The sequence below is a fragment of the Tursiops truncatus genome, chromosome 10 (genome assembly GCF_011762595.2).
Source record: "Tursiops truncatus isolate mTurTru1 chromosome 10, mTurTru1.mat.Y, whole genome shotgun sequence".
In the NCBI taxonomy this organism is placed as follows: Eukaryota; Metazoa; Chordata; class Mammalia; order Artiodactyla; family Delphinidae; genus Tursiops; species Tursiops truncatus.
The window spans coordinates 15,937,008-15,949,225 of record NC_047043.1 but is presented as its reverse complement, the minus strand read 5'-3'; the positions used below and the strand labels follow the sequence as shown (position 1 = coordinate 15,949,225).

The following is a 12,218-nucleotide window of genomic DNA, read 5'->3' as shown; positions in this document are numbered from 1 at the left end:
TTGTTAAACTTTAATATGCTAGGGCTTAAGAAAATATATCCAAGATACATTTTTTTTTAATCTGCAAAATCAGAGCACAGGAAACAATGGTCAAAAAAGCCATCTTAGTTCAAGACATAATTACGTGACCTTTCCTTATGCACAGCACTCTCCAGCTGGCTCTCTGCTTTCTCAGAGCAGCTAGGAGCCAGGCCCAGACCTGGGAAAGTACGTCATAAATAACATCTGATGGCTCGTCTCTGGGAGCCCTGACAGTATTGATCCCCCAAATCAACCTGATGAATCTGTCTCGTTTTCATATTATAGAAGGAGAAGTGGACATGATGAAAGGTTTTTGTAGCACCACGTTTAATTCTTTGTTTTTTTAAGCTAAGGAGGCCAGTCTTGGCTGGCTGCTGTTCATCAAGGCCTCCACTCCAACCTCTGTTGCCAAAACCACATTCCCAGGGCTGGGTCCTAGCCTCTTAGAAAGCTGGGTGGCCCACGGCTTCCCTCACAGCCAGCTCATTCTGAACTCACCATTCCCTCCACAGGGTGCAAACCCTGACGGAGGAAAAGCTCAGCCTTGTCCATTCTTTCAGCCCCAGGAGTTAACCATCTTGGGAGTCAAGGTCTTGTATGTCTTTTCTCCCTTAGCCTGTCTCTCACTTCCATCTTGCCTTTCACACCATCACTGTTGCCGTCCTGCTTCCAGACTCATCAGCTCTGTAGCACCCATGCTCTAAATGGTATGCCCTACTTTTCTTCCCAGGGGAACTTCTGCCTTTCTGTCCAGTTGGTAACCTGTTCCAGGCAGGCCCAGACCCGACAGGATGGAAAGTCTTCCTGCTATAGGGTAAAGTAAATCCCTTGAGGGCCGGGTGTCCAGCGTATCACCCTGGTTCCCAGTGGTGTTGGTGCCAGGCAACAGTGCTTGCTTGGACCCCCTAAGTTCTCAGCCCCTTGGGAGTGCTTTTGGTTTCACCTCCTTTGGGTTTGGGGTCACTCGTCTTTGGATGGTTTGCCTTGGCAATGACCTGGAAGTCCAGAAGCTGGTACCAGGGTCGGCATGGGGTACGAGTGCACCTGGCCCAGGTTTCTGGGGTCTGCAGACTGTGGAGCCAGGCTCCTTGGGTTCAGTTCCACTTGCCTCTCTCATCAGTGGAGCCCTGAGCCGGCCGCTTAAGCCCTCGTTGTCTGCGTCTTCCTGTGCAGGACAAGCGTGGTGATAATACCCACTTCACAGGTTATGTGGATAACGTGTTAATGCGCATAAAGCGCTTACTTTAGTGCCCTCCATGCGCATGGGCACTTGATAAACATCGGCTATTATTACCCCACAGACCAGAGACTGCTGAGTGGCAGCCCCGAAGCCAAATCTGGCCCAGAGACCTATTTTGTTTGCCTTGCACATTTTCCTTTTTAATTGAGCCTGCATTTTAACGCTGGTAGATTTCTGGCATTTTAAGAAAATTGAAGATCTGGCAACAAATGGGACCCGCTTTCCTCTCTGGAAGCCATCACCTGGGGCGGGGTCCCTCCTCGGCTGCCTTCTGACAGGGCATTTCTTTGTTCAAGCCCAACTCCCATACTACTTATCCCCACCTTTCCATACCCCCCAGTTAATTCCCTGCCTGGCCCTTGTAGGAAGGCAATCTCTATTCCAGACCAACTTTACCAATGTATCCAGTGTTAGGTTCTATTATTCCCCCATATTGACACCAGTCCAACAGGTCTCCTTATGCTAGCCCACTTCCTGCCTTCCTACCTTGGCCTCATGACCTTCCCCCAGCCATGAACAGCCTCCCAAACCTTCCCCGTCCACCTAGTCCAGCAGTTCCAATTGAGTGCACGTCAAAATGACATGGGACACTTTCAAGACATACTCAGGTCTGGATGGGGGTATTTCTCGAAAGTGCCAAGATGATTCAAATATGCACCCAAATGTGCTCTAAGGCCGGTGACCATGGGAGCCACGGCCTGCCCACTCCCACGGTCCAGCTGGCACATGCTGTCAACACGGTACAACCGAGGACAAGATGAGTCTTGTTTGACTCCCGTTTAGTCCTGCTTGCGACTCAACTTGTGTTTAAAGCCCGTCTCCCCAAACAGACCATAAAACTCAAGAGTGGGTGGATCACACTTCATACTTCTTTTGCATCCTCAACAGGAAGACTGGGGTGCCAAGCACACTGTGGGTGCCTGATGACAACGCCTCTTGTCAAATGTTTGAGCGTCCACAACGGAGAAGGCATCGCAAGGACGACGTGACGCGAAAACCACAGCCTGGTTTCCTGAAGCTTGTGGGTTTGGAGGAAGAGTAAGTCAAGGGCACCACTGATGAGGATATAAGGTGGACGAAGATGTCCTATGGGAAGGGAGGGGCCCAAGGCCTGGGGAGTCAGGGAAGGCTCTGTGCAGGGGGTGTCCTTGATAGGCTGGTGGGAAGGACGGCAGCAGGGAGGGGAACAAGCGAATAAATGCCCCGAGGGAAAGCAGCAGCCTCCATAAGTGCCAGGATCCCAGTGGGGAGGAATGGGAGCAGAACGGGAAGGGCGAGATTTCACTGGACCTCAAACGCTAGGGAAAGGGTTGTAATTAATTGGATAATTCACGGAAGCGGCCCGTGAAGGCTGTGATTCTGGCCTCCTTCTAAAAGCCAGGCAGAGGGAGAGGTGAGGGCTAAGTGGGAGGAACAGGCATAACACACTGAACAACTAGACACTGCGAGAGGGAGAAGAGAAGGGGCCAGGGAGGCCCGGGGGTAGCTCCCCTCCGCACACGGAGTGGCGTCTCCAGTCCCGCAGGGCCCCACACGCCTCAGACACCCTGATCTCCACCATTCAGTCTTAAGCCCTGGGTGACTGTACAGAAGTGAAATCATGTTAAGAGTGCCGCTCCATTAACGCAGATCATCACAGAAATAAAGATTTTCGTCATGACACTGACACTGCCACAAGGACTACTATAAGGCGACGCTTATCTTTCTGCTCATCCTCCCGAATCCATGCACAGCTTATGCAGAGATGCAAAGGCCCTAAAGAGTACGTTGGGAGGAAACCGCCCTGTGGTTCACCCCTCTGCTTCATCACCGCCATTTTTAGAGGTGTAACCTGGGTCTGGATGAACACAAGGGCTGGTTCAGAAACTAAACCACCAAAGGGTGGGCCCCAGAGACAGCCACGGAAGAAAAGGGCAATGCCACCACGTATCTATCGAATCCTTCCCATGGGTCAGGGACCGGCCTAGGCACCTTACAAATAGGAACTCCTTTAATCGTCCCGGTCCCCATGAGGTAGCTACTAGGATTTGTCCATTTTACAGGTGAGGAAATTAAGACGCACAGGTTAAGCAGAGTTGCCCAAAGTCACACAGAATAAGAACCCAGACACTCTGGCTTCAGGCCCCATCGTCTGACTCTTATACTTGGCTGCCCTTCAGTTTGCCTTTTAGGTGGAGGGTGTGGGTTAGGTCCATAAAAGCCTTCACCTCTCCTAAGGGCTGCTGGGCCCAGAAAGGCTCAGAAGGTATGGGGTCACAGGGCTGCTGCTCTGGTTATATATTTCTGGAGCCTCAAAGCATCAGACGTGGAAAAAGGGCAAGGGAGGGGTGAAATCTATAGGCTCTGAGCTGACCTCCTGTGACCCCCAGCGTCCCGAGCTGCAGCTTTCAGGATCCTGAAGACCAGAGCTTGGGGAGCCCTTCTCAGCAGTCAGGTGCGTGCTGCAGAAGCCAGCAGGGTCTCCTGGGGAGCCAGGCACGAGCTGACTGGGAGGACCAAGGGCGTTCAGTTCCTCTGCTCCCGGAGATGGACTCCATCCGCCATAAAGTCCTCCAGGGGGATCAGCTTCACTGATAACTACAGGTCTCACCAGCAGTTGCTCCCTGATCTAAGACCGCACCTACACATGGCACCTTTCTGGTTTGTGGTTTATAGACAAGCCATATATCCCCGCCCCTAACGCGTTGGTGAACTACAGCGACATTGGATTATGTTTCACTTTTAGGCTTCAGGGCTTGAAGTGATTCTATTTTTAAGCTTTCTCAATTCCACAAGTAAAAGAAGACGTTTTAAGGAAATTAGTTCTGGTTTTTAGGGGATGAGGACTTCTTCCCCTGAAAGAGTTAAACTTTGTTAAACCAGCAATCTTCCTGAAGGAAGGGCACCTGGTCTAATGTCACTGGGCAAGGGCCCCAGGACCTCTGAAAACCACAACAGTCACCCAGGATGTGGACAGCCCAGGACAAACCTCCAACACCAGAGCTATACTGTGCCCTTCTCCTGAAGAGAGCGGCAAAAATCCTTTCAGGTTCTATTCTCAGTGAAGTACGTTTCACCGTTTCAGCACTGGAAGTGTCATATCCACAAAAGTTTGCAAATAACAAATAAAGCTTTAAAAAGGCTACTATCATGTTTCTATAAGAGTCTGTCATTCCTTCCATTTTTTAAAATTCCCTTTCATTGAACATCTAAAGGAGCGTGGCGTATTTTGTACCTTTGAGAATGAGGTGTTACTCTAAAGCCAACTGTTCAAAGGACACTTCTGTATGTGTCTATTTTAAAAATGTAACCATTCCTGAAGGCAATCTTAAATGTATTCTACACATCCCAATTTTCCCATATAGGGTACATGAGACTTAGTTAACTTTCTCTTGGCAAATGGGGCTGCTTCTAAGAATTCCAGTCTCCAGTTTCAGTTCTGGCTTTGCCACTAGTTAGCCTGTGACCTTGGGTAAGTAACAACTGCATTGGGTCTTAATTTCCTCCCCTGCAAAATGAAGGGGATCGGGTCAGATGATGACTCTTGCTTTACAGCTCTCACACGTTACGATTCAAAGACCATTGAGGGGCTTCCCTGGTGGCGCAATGGTTGAGAGTCCACCTGCCGATGCAGGGGACACGGGTTCGTGTCCCGGTCTAGCAAGGTCCCACATGCCACGGAGTGGCTGGGCCCGTGAGCCATGGCCGCTGAGCCTGCGTGTCCGGAGCCTGTGCTCCGCAACGGGAGAGGCCACAGCAGTGAGAGGCCCGCGTACCGGGGGAAAAAAAAAACAAAAACTAATCAAAGACCATTGGGAATATCAATTATTGCCTATGCTAATTAGAAGAATTAGTTATAAGAATGTTGTCTGGACACTAGAAATAGCCCCAGACGGTTGGGCTATAGTAATAAAAAGCAGACTAAAGTCAATTACTTTTATTCTCACTTCCTCCTATCGCCTCTCTATTCCATCAGCTGTCCATTCTCACTGCTATCAATCTCCGCTGACATAAACCCCGGCCTTAGTTTACAAAGCTAAGCAGTGGTCTGTTTCACCAGGTTCTCCAGCAAAGCAAGGGGCCCAGGCTTTGTGATTGCAACCTGGCAACCAGTGGGCTTTACCTCTTCCCCTTCAAAGTTATATTGTAGATGATCCTGGCCGCCAGAGCAACAAGATTGACCCCCAGTTAAGGTTGGAGGCGGACTGAGAATGCATCCTTGTAACTTACACATTCTTTGAGTTCTAAAAACACATTGCTTTGGCAGGAGAGCGTTTGAAGCAAAAGCGACAACAGAAAATAAACCGATTTCCTTCTTACTGGCCCCAAAGCTGTATGTATTATCCCTCTATATTAACCCTACTCCTGCCCTCCAGGATTCCTTACCCCCATCCCAGTTGTTGTCTTTTTGTCCCTTCTGTTGTGTAACTTTTCCTTGTGTAAGATACATTTTCCAAGCCACTCTTGGAAGCCAAAGAGAAGGTCAGGATAGGAGGAAGGAGATACCATTAGTGGTTTCCTATACTTACTGCTTTCCCAGTTAGCTCCCCTTCTTAGTCCCATGAAAAATGATTAGTAGAAAAAATGCTTCTTAGCAATTGTAAATAGTCCCCGAAACACTTTTAAGCTGCTAACAAGCACGAAAAATATGCATTAAACCACATGCTTAGTACCTCAAAGAATTCAGGGAAGTTCCTCTCTTTAAAAACCAAAATGAAACAGAGCATCTGATAAGAACTGCAATCTACCTTCTTTGCCTTGCACTGTTTGGGGCGGTTTCATGGGCATCTAGGAGGGATGTGATTTAATCAGCACAGGCAGTGGCTGATTTTTCACTCTTCCTAGTTTAAAATGTTAGTAGAAAGTAGGTGATTAAAAAGGAATTGGAGTCAGTCGGCCTGGGAAAGTGGATGTAAACTAGACATACAAATGGAATATATGTTAAGTCATGTTAAATTAGAAAACTGGCCAGAAAAATCAACTATGAATATCTGAAGCGTTGCCAAGTGGGTCCAGGTCCTTTGGAAAAAGGCTAAAGGTACGGATGGTGTGTCTTTGGGGATGGCAATAAAAGACCACTATGGATTATACCCATGAGAAATGAGAATAAGAGCCACTTTTCCCTACAACCTTCCAATCTCCAGGTGCTGTCATCCATTCATGACTAAGCTTAGAGTATTATTTTCTGTTTTCATGTTAGCTTTACACAGCACAACATTAATCTCAGAATCTATCCTTCCAAGTATTACATAAGGTGACGATTTATAGAAAAAACGACAACAAAAAAAATCCTTTCCTGTTCACAAGCTTGGGTTCCTTAGCTCACAGAGCCACGTTTAAGGGTGCTTTGTTTCAGAGGATGATTAGAGTGGTGCCCTGGGTACTGATTATAGTGGAGCTATTCGTACTGCCTGAGTCTGGGCACTGCATTATATTAAAACTTCCATTTTGGGGTATGTAGTGACTAAAAATTCTCTCCTAGCTTAAACTTGGCACCAACCATCTATCTCAGCAGAAGCAAGATTATTGACTACAGAACCACAGGAACCCAGCATTTTTCTTCTTTTATATTTATACAGGAAAGAAACTCAGCTGTAGCACCTATGGTTTCTCCATTCTTACAGGGAAATTTCAAACATTGTGGGTGCCTTCCCAAAGTCTAATAAGTGGGATGCTATGACTGGATTAAATTAAATCAGATGTGACAGGCCATTGTCTCTTGCATTAATAGATCCCAAACTTTCTAGAAGCGTAATGAAATCATTTCAGCTTCTTTTTAGCAGAGGCAGAAAATGATGAAGCCCTTTCAGTTCCAGAAAATATACAGCACTTGTGACTCTGGTTTCTCTAGACTCCTTCCATGTCCAACAGTTCACCATCTAGAGCTGAATTTATCTCGTGTATGTCTCTGACATGGTGATGATTAAGAGTTCAGTTCCACAAAAGCCACTAAGCACGGGCTACACGCAAAAGATGGCCGGTCCATGCAGTCAAGGGAGGAGCGAGGCAAAAAAGTGAGGATGAGTTGATCTAAATTTGTCACAACTCAAGGCACAAGCTCATACTGGGGCAGTTCATCACCACCATCTCTAACACAGGCCTGTGGTACTGACGTGTCCCTATTTTATCCATTCTTAGGACAGCCATGATTTATGGGTTTAAAAACTCAAGTTAACTAGGTATAAATAGTTAATTACATATCATTTTTAAAAACTTTTAACCATTTTACTCATATATGTCAACAAAGGGGCAGTGTGCACATGGTCTTACATTATTTCTCTAAGTTCCAAAAAAATATAAATTTCTGAATATTCATTTTATTGGGCATCTACTATTTACCTGGCACTGTGCTAAGTGTTTTACATGCATTATCATATTTAACCCTTAAATAGAACTTTCAAGTTCGTACTGTTATTGTCCCTATTTTACAAGAGAGGAAACTGTGTTGTGAGAGTTTATTTGCCTAAGATCCAACAACTTGTAAATGACAGAGGCAATTACAGCTAGTAAGGTAGTACTGAGATACATATATATATATATTTTTTTTTCCACGTTAAAAAAAGGTGAAGAATATGCTCCTGGTTGTTCTAGAGACAGAACATGGAATCAGAGCCAGGTGAGTCTGTAACTGTGGCCACTTGAACAGGAGTTCTCAACCTCTTCTTTGATGGAAAGTGTTTAAATGATCTCTTTGCTCAGCCAATCACTTAGCTATCCCCATGCTGTCCCTCCTGCTTAGGGAAAGAATATCAACAAAAGTTCAAGACTTCAATAGAAGTCTAATATAATTTTGATAAGAAAAAAAAGAAACCAAACTTTATATACAGTGCTCATGATTTTGGAATAATAATCTCGTGGCAAGGAGGATAAAGTTTTGAAGTAGCTTGGAAGGTGGTGAGGGTAATTTTTTATACTTTAAATACTTAAATACAATGAATTACATAGAAGTTTGGCTAGGCAGTTTCAGAGACCTGGCCCAGGTGCGCTAAAATTCAAAAGGAAAAAAAAAAAAAGCAAACTGGTCGTCTCACAATTTCCCATTGTCAAAACTACCCTCCCATAAATCTGAATCAAGTCCCAGAAGTATGTCAATAGCTGGTTGTTTCAGATTAGGTTTATGATATAGTGACAGAACCCTGAGGGAGCAAATATGCTTAAAATATATCCAAGCACGTTTAGGTCAAGTCAGTAATAGTATTCAATGCTGATGAAAGCGTGGCATATTCTCGTGTCTGAGAATCCGGCACACTGGATACTGTTATGTGTAAGCAGGTACTGTACTCTTTCCCCCCTGCTGGCAGACCCTAGTCACTAAAACACCATGAGCTTCTTTGACTGAGACGGTATCACACATCCCTAGCAAGTATCTCTGGGGCTGCAAAGCAGTTAAGATCCAACTCGAGGAGAAATTGGGAAGAGTCATGAATTAAAATTTTTCATTATTCCAAAACCCATCTCATCCCCCAAAGTGTTGCCTGGGTGCCGACTCTCTTAAAGAGCTCTGCAAAATCTTGATTCTTCAAAAATTCAGCCCATTCGGAGCCGAGACAAGGTGAGGTCAACGACTGATATTATCAGCCAACCATTAATCTAACTGGGTTTGGTTCGTTTCTAGCCTCGTGGGGGCCGAGCCTCACCACGAGGGTGAAGACAGGAGGCATGGAGGAAGGGAATGAAGGAGAGAAAAGGAGAAAGGAGGAAGACCTCCGGGCCACACTTCTTTCTAGTATCAACAAAAAGAGAAGCCGCATACTGACCTAAATCATCTCTCAAAGGCGCTTTATAAATTACAGGGACAAAGGGAGGGGGCGGCGAGTGGCCTGGGAATCCTACAGACACCCTACCCTCTGACCCGCCCCCCTCCCCCTCCAGCACAAGGGAAGGAAGATAGAAAGCAGAGCTCAACTCGGCCATTGGCGAGAAGCCCCCCCTCCGGTTTTCGATCGCCCATCCCTCGGCCCCCTAGAAAAACACACACGTAAACACCATACCCACCCCCTGGGGCGGACACTCCTGCCCCGAGGTTCCTAGAACCGGAGGCCGGGCATTTACTTAGTTAGATTTTTCTTGCTTACTCATTTCCCTCGAGCACCCAACCCCCCGTTCCCACTCCAAAACCCCGCTCAACCGCCTACCCTCACGGCTCCAACCCCCAACAGAATCCGGTGCCCCCGCGGCGGCGGCGGCCCCCGAGTCGTCCCGGTCACTAACCTGCTGCTGTAAGGGCATTTCCGAAACCAGCCTGGCTCCGGGGGGAGGTGGGGGGGGGCCGGCTGGAGAGGGGGCCCGGAGGGCCGAACGGACCGGCGGCGCCGGGCGAGGGCGGGCGCCCGTGGAGGGGGTTGGGGAGAGGAGAGGGAGGGTGGCCGCTCCGGGGGCGGGTGCGAGGGCGCCGGGACCGTCCCAGGCCAGGGAGCCGGCGAGCAGGAGGAAGTGGGTGCCCCCTCTCCCCCTCCAGCGCCCCCTCCCGCCGCCGCCTCCTCCCCAGTCACAGGCGCGTCCTCCGCGCACGTGTGCGAAACGTCACCGGCGGGTCCCGGGGAGAGGGACAGACCCAGGCGGCGGGACGGGAACACGGCTGCCCCCGCCCTCCGTCGCCGGAGGGCGGAGAGGGGGGACAGGGCGGGGAAGGAAGGGGCAAGGGGAGAGGCGGGTCAAGGGCAGGCCCGGGGCCCGGCGAGGCAGGCCCGGGCGCTCGGGCCACGCGGGCGCCGCCGCTGCCACCACCGGGATGCGCCCAGGCCGGGGTGCCCGCCCGCTAGCCCCTCACCCCCAGACAGCCCACGCCCCGGCCTGCAGCCGGCTTCCAGCTCCACCTCTCCCCTCGGCTTCCCCCAGCCCCTTTGTTGCCGGCAGTTACAGATCCCAAAATGTGTCAAGCGCAGCCTGGCAGAGCCCCTGCACTCCGAGCACGCCTTAGGGACCCCCGGCTGCCAACGGGCCTCCGAGGCCGGCGGGCGGCCATCACCCCCAGGGCCCCCCGGTTTCCACCCCCCTGGAGTCTCCCACTCCCCAGTTCACTACTCCCTCCCCCACCCCCTTCTCCATCCGGGGCGTGACCCCTTCCTACGCCCGAGAAAGAGGAAGCTTCGAGTTGGAGGGGAGGGGAGAGTGGGGGTAGGGAAAAGTGCAGGAAAGGAAGGGGGGGCCGCGAAAAGTTTCGGAGTGTTTGATGTGGTTCGCGCCATGGCGATCCCCGCTGCCCTGCTTGCCTGGCGGAGCCCCCCAGACCCTTCGGGGGTTCGGGGGCAACACACAAGTCTAACAATAAACTGTTGTTGGAGGGGCAGCCGCCGAGGCCCACGACGCTCGGCCCCGCGCTCTCCCAGGGCGGCCCGCAGCGCGCCCACCACCCCGCGCGGTGCGAGCCCACCTCCCGCCCGGGCTGGGGACGGTGGGAACGGGAGGGCATTACCGGAGGGCCGCCGCCGCCGCCGCTGCCGCCGCGTCCCAGCGCTGGTGGCTGCTGCAGCAGCCCGGCTCTGCTGGAGGGTCCGTGCGGCGTGGTGTAGAGGAGGCTGCCGGCGGTCTGCTCCACGCCGGGGGCACTGGGGAGGAGGGGGCCGGCGGCGACGGCGCCGCTTTGGAGGGAGGAGGAACAGGAGGTGGTGGAAGTGTTCGTGGTGAGGATCTGGATGTACGCGCTCGGGGCGGCGGCAGCAGCGGCGGTGGCGGCGGCGGGGAAGCTGGGGCTGGCTAGCAGTGCCCTTTTGTCCATGGAGGCTGCAGCGGCGGCGGCGACGACAGCCGCCCCCTCCCCACCCCCGGCGGTCACCAGGTACTGCTCCAGGGCGGGCTGGATCCCCTTTCTCATCTCTCGCTCCTGCTCTTTTTATTGCTATGGTATATTAACGTATTGTTTTCAATTTCTTTATTATTTGCAGTCGGAGTTTCCAAGTCTCTCCTTCTCTCCTCCCCGCCCGGCGCTTCCGAGCCCCTTCTCTCCCTTTTCTTTTTATTTTTCCGCACCGCCCGGGCCCCGGGGGCCAAAAATAATCGGGGCTCTGGAGAGAGGAGGGTCCCGGGCGCACGGATATCGGGCCCCGAGGGGGGGTGGAGGCGTCGGGGGCGGCCGATGCAATGGATTGCGAGGCGGCGGCGGCAGCACGGGTACTGCGGCCGGCAGCTGAAAAATGGCTCCAGGAAGCTGCTGCTGACAATGAATGAAGGGATACGGTTTACGCGCCAAGGTCCTCCCGCGAAACTCAGATTTCCCGCCGGCTTTTCAAACCATATTTGCATATCCCCGCCCCTCAACCCGCCGAGGACCGTTCCCACAGCCCATTGGGCCTCTGTCTCCTTCCTTCCGTCCCAATCACGGAGCAGGGTCGCAACCTGCCGGTTTCCATTGGCTGCCGTGCATCATGGTTGCCGGGGCGACAGGAGCCCTATTTGCATATGCTTCCTTGATTGGCTGGGAGGGAGTAGGGGTTTTAGGAGGTGGGGGTAAAGTCCGCCTTCTCTCCCACGGAAGACCACGCCTGGTGCAGGCTCCGCCCCCGTCCCCGCCCGCCAGCCGGGCGGGCACTGCTGACCTGGGCAGGGACTCCGCGCCCCGCAGACTCAGTGTGGATCTAACCTAGAGCGCAAGTTTCGCTTTTGTAAATTGTCAAGGTGACTAAAGGGGACACTTTCGGGAACTCTCTTCTGTTTGACCAGTCAGTGTAATAGATGAACAATAGCGAGAGATTCTCCCAAGTATGTGCCAAAGGCAAGTTGGACCTTGCGAACGACGCCTGGCAGGTGGAAACCGAGCCCTTTAAATCGCGGGTTTCTCTCTTCCTGAAATCCGACCAATGCCGCGGCGAGAGCTGATCCCGAGGCCGAGGCTGATGGACAGAAGCATGTGGGCCGACAGAATCGTGGGGGCAGAAGGTTCGACTGACGTGATTGCGGGCACCATTTAGTTACCATTCCAGATCATTACCGGTAGCTTCGTTATTAGCCTGGTTGGGGTTTAAGTAAAAATTAACTCCGA

The 12,218-nt window shown here is 51.3% G+C and overlaps 1 protein-coding gene across 4 annotated transcripts in view; it reads right to left on the bottom strand.

The window, feature by feature from the left end:
• Positions 1–11,401, bottom strand: part of E2F3 (E2F transcription factor 3) — an 80,552-nt gene extending 69,151 nt beyond the window's left edge. For 2 of the 4 annotated variants that reach the window (XR_004528380.2, XM_033863884.2), the window contains exon 1: positions 10,656–11,400. Coding sequence is in view for 3 of the 4 variants with exons in the window: in XM_033863884.2 (XP_033719775.1) it covers positions 10,656–11,054 (399 nt within the window). In the remaining variant the exon portion in view is untranslated. Of the gene's footprint in view, positions 1–9,451; positions 9,654–10,655 lie in introns of those variants that run through there. The other 2 variants (XM_033863885.2, XM_073810397.1) reach the window with 2 other exon arrangements.
• Between the last annotated feature and the right edge of the window lie 817 nt (positions 11,402–12,218).